The 7,359-nt window shown below is 33.4% G+C and overlaps 1 protein-coding gene across 1 annotated transcript; it reads right to left on the reverse strand.

The window, feature by feature from the left end:
• Positions 1-3,079: 3,079 nt before the first annotated feature.
• On the reverse strand, positions 3,080-7,220 carry LOC149906759 (NADH-ubiquinone oxidoreductase subunit 8-like). Its single transcript, XM_090104942.1, has 5 exons — positions 7,107-7,220; positions 6,305-6,528; positions 4,484-4,624; positions 3,635-3,733; positions 3,080-3,388 (listed from the first exon to the last, which is right to left on the reverse strand). The coding sequence occupies exons 1-5, from the start codon at positions 7,141-7,143 to the stop codon at positions 3,227-3,229; spliced, it is 663 nt and encodes a 220-aa protein (XP_089961068.1). The 5' UTR covers positions 7,144-7,220; the 3' UTR covers positions 3,080-3,226.
• Between the last annotated feature and the right edge of the window lie 139 nt (positions 7,221-7,359).

Below are 7,359 nucleotides of genomic sequence, written 5' to 3' on the forward strand. Positions count from 1 at the left end.
CATGTTACCTGTCCTTAAAAAAATAATAAGTATTATAATTAATTTAGGGCTGATTTTTCAATCCTTGGTTAAAACTTATTCATCGAATAATGTATTAAACCTTTGTTAAAACCAATTAATCATTTGAAAAATGTATTCTTATTGTCCGTTTTTGACAGTTTACATTTTAAAATGTTCGTGTAATACTTTGGACGGATAAATTTTAACCAAGGATTGAAAAATCGGCCCAATGAAGTACGAAATATATTTACAATATCGTGACATGAATTAATTGACACATAAAATTTATACAAAATGTATTTTGTTCTCAGTGAATCTTGTACCAAAATATTGGAATATGTATACTGATATATTATATTGAATGTCTATAGGAAGGTAAATAAGTTCCTAAACCTGAATAAATTTCTTATCAATAACATGAATATAAGAAAGCGCACATTTTATAGTCATTAATAAAATCCTTAAATTATGGCAATTATAAGAAAAACTTTGCTTATTACTTTTGATATAGTATTATAGTTATACGGGTTTAATTTTTAACATTTAAATATTAATTGTAATAAGAAATCTCGGACTGAATAAATTATTTTAACTGTAATGGAGTTTTATTCATATTTATACATAAACTAGCTGCCCCGGCGAACTTCGTACCGCCCAGTCAATGAATATCGTGTTACCTTTGGGCTATTGGGTTTGGAACTAATTTAGGCTTTGATGAATGGAATACAATGATACAAAATAAATATATATATCAGCATTTTATTTTGATTAATAACACATAGGTAGGTAAATAGAATAAAAAAAAATAATTAGATACTTAATTACTTACTTCATACACAGGTGCCAGAGAAAAATTATCGAATTTAACTACGTTTTGCAGCCTGTGATGGATTCGGATTAACTCTTTTCATTCTCGTTTCCTTTCACTTTAGTTATGATAGTTCTACCACTATCATCTTGTTGGCCTGTGATAGTTTCTACAGTAAATTTTCGTGGATTCCTTTTGGAACACTCGCTGTCAACCATGCATGGTGATTGGCGGTTGATGGTGCCACACGGTCCATGAATCATATTCGTGATTACAAAATAATGTCGGTCTGGATCGATTTCAGGATTAGCAATCCCCGCACATACAATCTCATCTATTTTATCTGCCCGAATTCGTTCGACTAACCAAATTAAAATGTGTGCATGCAAGCCTGATTTTTTTCATTCGATTGAATACATCCATCATTGAATAATCCGAAAGATGTGTTGCTGTAACTCATTGCTTGAAAACACGTGTGGTAATGTCGAGCCGATCACTTGATAATTGTCCGGGAAGCAGCAGTAGAATAATTTCCATCCATTTTGGATTTCATGTAAATGTAATGAATAGATCCAGGCCGACCTAAATGATAGAAAATAAAAATGCAGAAATTTCATTAGTAGGTAAGTATTTTATTTAATAAGCGAATCTTGTAAATTAATTAAACCACAAGCTATAGTTATAACATCATCAAGAACTTTAACCAAGACAAGCATGTGGTTTTAACATGTTGAATTCACGTACCCGTCCTATCACTCGCTCTACGTGAATTCTCAAACTAGCTATTTGTTTGGTTTCTTGAGCTTCTGCTTTAGTTAGCTTACTACTTGGTGGCGGTACTAATTCCACACCCATTCTACTTAAAAATAATTCCACATGCTTAAATCCATTCCTCTATCTGCCATGACGCACATATCGCTTTAAATCAAGCGCTTTCCTGGTCTGATTGCAAGAAAGCCAATACCATTAAGTACCTTATATGATATATCCTATACACCTAATGGTTTGATAAACTATATTTCTAATGGTTATGGAGGTTGAATAACAGACACATGCATTGTTGAAACTTCCGACTTTTCAAAATGTTTGCAATCAAATATGTGCGTCATGGCAGATAGAGGATTTAAGCATGTGGAAGTATTTTTAAGTAGAATGGGTGTGGAATTAGTACCGCCACCAAGTAGTAAGCTAACTAAAGCAGAAGCTCAAGAAACCAAACAAATAGCTACCTACTTTGAGAATTCACGTAGAGTGATAAACACCTTTCAAAATAGAGCACTCTTAAAATGCGCGTGAATTGATGCAATCGATTTATCGTTACTAGTAATTATTAATTGTTGGAAAAAATTTGAAAGCTTTCGTTTCATTGCAGTTTTTTCGAAATAATCAAAGTTAATTCAAATTGTGTTAAAAAAATAAATATAAGTATGGATGAAGGTACAAACATGGTACAAACATTGAAAAAAATGTTAATGAAATAATCAAAATCCAAATTACTTAAAATAACCGTAAATATTTTTCAACCAATTATTATGTATACCACTTTATTTATACAATAATGAGGTTATTGCTAACTCTATGAATATTTTTTTTTTCAACACTGAACTTAGCGCAACCTGCTGGTGCGTTTCACGTTCCAATTAAGCATCAGCATAATTCGGCATTGTGCGCCACTGAGTCGCATTATGCTCTGTAATTGGAAAACAGCCATAAATTATGTACCGAAATAATGGTATTTTCTTGTCTAATAAATGTAAACACACATTATGGAAGAGGATTTCAAAATCTTTCGTCATTATATATTGTTTTCTTTAGATATGGATTGAGTAGAATTTTTATGTGTATGTGTTTAAAGGCAGATTCAAAAAAATTGGTTGTTGGTAAAGTAGGTTTACGATCGAGATGTTTACGTGATAACGTCTTATTGGTGGCAGCGCTCGAGATGAGACGGGAGATCGGTCCGTCTCTCTCTCGTTTAATACCTGCGATCGCGCTCGTGAGGTTTTGGTGTGACACAAGTTTCTGAACATGTCACCCAACTAAAACGATTTTAAAAACGTTATCACGTTAAAAAAATGTTGTGTGGTTTTATGAAACCACGGTAAAAGTCAAACTATTCGAACGGTTCCGAACACTGCTTTGTGTAGCGCATGTCGCGTGACGGTCGGCTGCCGAGTAGGTATACCTAGCCGCGATACACGCGACATGCGCTACACAGACCAAAAAGTTTGAGACGATGTAATAAAAGTTTCACTTTAATAAAACAACAAATTGATTTATCGTACATAATTTATTATCCCTATTTTACGCGTTTTATCCACTGGATAATATGACGCAGATTGATCTACTCAGTGTTGCCAAGTTCTAAAAATTACCCACAATATGTGTTATTTTTAGTACTTGGCAATAACTAAAGTTTTAACGGTAAAGATGATCAGCTTTAATATTAGCAGCTATTTCGCTTTCCCATTTGTCGCCGTTGGAAAGTAACTTTTCCTTATTGTAGAGAAGTTCTTCGTGAGTTTCGGTCGAGAACTCGAAGTTGGGGCCTTCCACAATCGCGTCTACGGGGCACGCCTCCTGTCGATTTAAAAAATATTTAATTAACCATGACGCGAACTTTAAATTTTACCTTCAACGCGCCTAACGATTTTTTTCTAAACTCACAATTTCAAGAAAAATTGTCAATTTTAGTTGTAATGTTAACAGATTCAGTAAATTATAAGCACTAACTTATGATTTCGCAAAATAACCTATAAGTAAATTTTGATTCTTTTCTATAAATTGTAAAAATGTGAAAAAATAAAACAAATACAAATAACAAACCTGACAGAAGCCGCAGTAGATGCACTTGGTCATGTCGATATCATAACGCGTCGTTCTTCGGGAACCGTCCTTGCGCTCCTCAGCTTCAATTGTAATAGCCTAAACAATAAACAAAATAATTTATAAATAATAATTATTTTATGAAACTACATAGCTGAAATCGGGACAACGTCTGTCACGTTGTCCCAATTTCACGCAAATTGTGAAACCCGTGAAGTTAAATTGACGTTAAAATTTTGCATATTATTAATTTGTAAGCATGTCCATTTTTCTGAAGGTTTTCTTTCACATATATAACATCCTTCCCCTGACAATAACTAACACATAAAAATAAGAAAAAATGTGTGCGTGTACTAGTGTACACACGTAAGAAGTGAAACTTCTTTATGACCTTATTTTTTAAAAAATAATTTACTATATGCAACTTTACAGAAATACGTCGAATCACGCGTGGTAGGGATAAAAACAATATGGCGCGTAACGGAAAAATGTCACGCGTAACGAAAAAATGTTACACTAAATTTTTTTCCAACCCCGATAAAGTTTCACTTCAATTATTGGAATCGGTCCAGCCATTCACGCATATAGTCGTGACCAGGGGAATTTTATATATTACTAGCGGTCCGCCCCGGCTTCGCCCGTGGTACATGTTTACGTTTTCTCTACATAAGAACCATCCTCGTACTTCAAGGAATATAATAAAAAAAGAATTATCGAAATCGGTTCAGCCGTTCTCGAGTTATGCGCTTACCAACACATTTTGCGATTCATTTTTATATATAAGAAGAAGAGAAGATGAGTACAACTTTTTCAGTACAAACTTAATAATTTTGAACTGTTCTAGCTTACCTGTGCAGGACAAATAGCTTCGCACAGCTTGCAAGCGATGCACCTCTCTTCCCCAGAGGGATAGCGCCGTAAAGCGTGTTCACCTCTGAAACGGGGCGAGAGAGGCCCCTTCTCGAAGGGATAGTTGATTGTCGCTGGCTCCTGGAAGATATACTTTTTTTTACAGCATTTGTTATAAACTAACTTTATAAAAAAATGTATGCGTGTACTAGAGTACACACGTAAGAAGTGAAAATTCTTTATGACCTTAAAAATGTCACGAGTATGGCGTAACGCAAAAATGTCACGCGTACGGCGTAACGCAAAAATGTCACGCGTACGGCGTAACGCAAAAATGTTACACTAAATTTTTGTCCAACGTCGCTAAAGAAGTTTCACTTCAATAATATTTTTTTTACAGCATTTGCTATAAACCAACCTTATAAATAATGACAGGGCAGATACGAAGATACTGTATTATGTTGATGAAAAAGAGTGTGTGATGACATACAATTGAAAAAGGAAAGAAAATTAATATTGAAAGAATTGTCTTTAATTGTCTTAGAAATTGTTCTATGAATGTGTAAGGGCCGATTTTTCAATGCCCAGATAAACAGCTAGATAGACTTTATTCTTCAGTTAACAAAATATTCAATTTTTCAATAGTCGAATAGGACTTATCTATCGAATAACTACGTTATTTGAGGAATAAATCTATTTGCCGCTCCAACGGCCAGATAGCGCGCTATTCGACGGTTAGGCGTTTGAGTTGACAACTGACGCGTCAAATTTGGGATATTTTCGTATGTCATAACATAGAGCGTAGAATTATTGACAGTTAAACCTCTTTCTATATAATTATTATCAATTAAAATCATATTGAAATTTATGTTTTTGATAGTACTGATGACCATGCCATTGAAAATTTGCTGAACGCTGCCTTTAAGTATGTCGTTTCCATCGTAAAATATATAAATTGAAACACAAATTTAACCAAACTCTTTACTCGAATCAAAACAACAATCAACAATCATAGAAGACAAGAGCAAAACAAATGCACTCCTGACGTGAGTCATAATGACGGTTGTTGACAAATTGCAAGAGTTGACTCTATCCCGCTCTAACCTGACTAATTTAATATGTTTGTTTCGCCACTCCGAGAGCAGAGCTGCCAATATGGAAATATTTGGTCAGATAGTTATTCATCAAATAAATCACGATTGAAAAATAGGCGAGCCATTATGAGTTAGATAAATAATTGAATAAATCTATTCGAGCGGTAGTTATTAGACTGTTTATCTCGGGATTGAAAAATCGGCCCTAAATTGTGTAAATCAACTATTCATAAACTAACTAGTAACTACTGATAAATATAAAAATAATATCTGTTTTATTTACAATAACTTTCTACAACAATAAAAAAGCTTGCTCCTTTTATATAGATATTTATATCTATGCATATCTTTAATTGTAAAGGAGCCTAAGATATCTTCCTTTTTATCAATTTGTTCAATATAACCATTGTATAGACAAACAATCATGTTAAATTAAGTCATCTATCATCTATATAATATATAAAACTCAAAGGTGACTGATATAGTGATCTATCAACGCACAGCTCAAACCACTGGACGTATCGGGCTGAAATTTGGCATGCAGGTAGATGTTAGGACGTAGGCGTCCCCTAAGAAAGGATTTCCCGAAATTCTTGTGGGAACGGGGAAAAACGGGGATGCACGTACAAAGTCGTGGGCGGAAGCTAGTGTTAAATATTCAAATAAAGAAAACACAAAAGCAAACTTTTACTAAAAAGTATAGTAACAATAGAAAAAATGATTATACCTTGAAAATATGAGCTAAAGTGACAGCAAAACCTCTAATCAACTCAGTCCAGAATATTGTCTGAGCGGCTCTGTCAGTCATGGCCTTAAAGCTCATATCGGGGTCTTCAGCGTTCACATATTTGTAACCAGGCACTTCTGGTGGGTACACCTTCTCCACTCTGCCTTCACTTGGCGTGCTGTATTGCGCATGGCGAATAAGTGTACTGCCTGCGCAGGCCCGCACTGGAATTTTATATAAAATGTTAGTAGGCATTATAGAGAAAGTATTGTTTGATTTCTGATTGATATATTGTGTGGAATACAGTAAAATAGATTATTGAATTTTTAATAGTCTATTGTAAAGCTTAATTCTTATCTTTTGAGATTCAAACATCTAATGTATTTATGTACGGACTGAATAAGCTCAAAACTACAATATACATTATACCTACCATATTTATAGGTAATAAATTCTTTACCATTAAAGTAGTAGTAGTAAAGTTACCATATTTACCGAGTCATTAATATAGACTACATAATATTGTTTTTCTCGGGTTAAGCAGGGAAAATAATTTAACAAAAAAATATTTATTACTAAATATGTTTCAAACGTATTCGTGTTTTTCTATCAATGTAGGAAATTGAACTTTACATTTTCGTTAATTTTTTAGGGCTATAGACATTACAAATACGATATATTTTGAATAAAATATTATCTAGATAAATACGTCGAAGGTAAATCAATAATAGGTTATATTAAGTTGCGTAACAAAACAATAATGGAATCTGAAGGTAACAGTACGATTAATGTATATAATTACCTCGAGATGATACTGAAAAGATTTTAGCAAGGGACATTTTTTATCTTTTCTTCTAAATTGCGAATTAAATTCAAGATCGCAATTTCTCAGTACATATTGTCAATGTCACTAAAAGTTAAAACAATGTCAAAAGTCAAAACATCATGTTGGATACACGTACTGTATCATCCTGTGGTATCATCGTTGAAATAATTTTTCATAAAGAGCTAATTTCATTTTAATCAATTATCGTCATCATTTTCACTTCAGTCTT

The sequence above is a fragment of the Colias eurytheme genome, chromosome 8, assembly GCF_061535395.1.
Source record: "Colias eurytheme isolate Ceu_HAF_F1 chromosome 8, ilColEury1 Martin Lab GWU primary, whole genome shotgun sequence".
NCBI classification, from domain to species: Eukaryota; Metazoa; Arthropoda; class Insecta; order Lepidoptera; family Pieridae; genus Colias; species Colias eurytheme.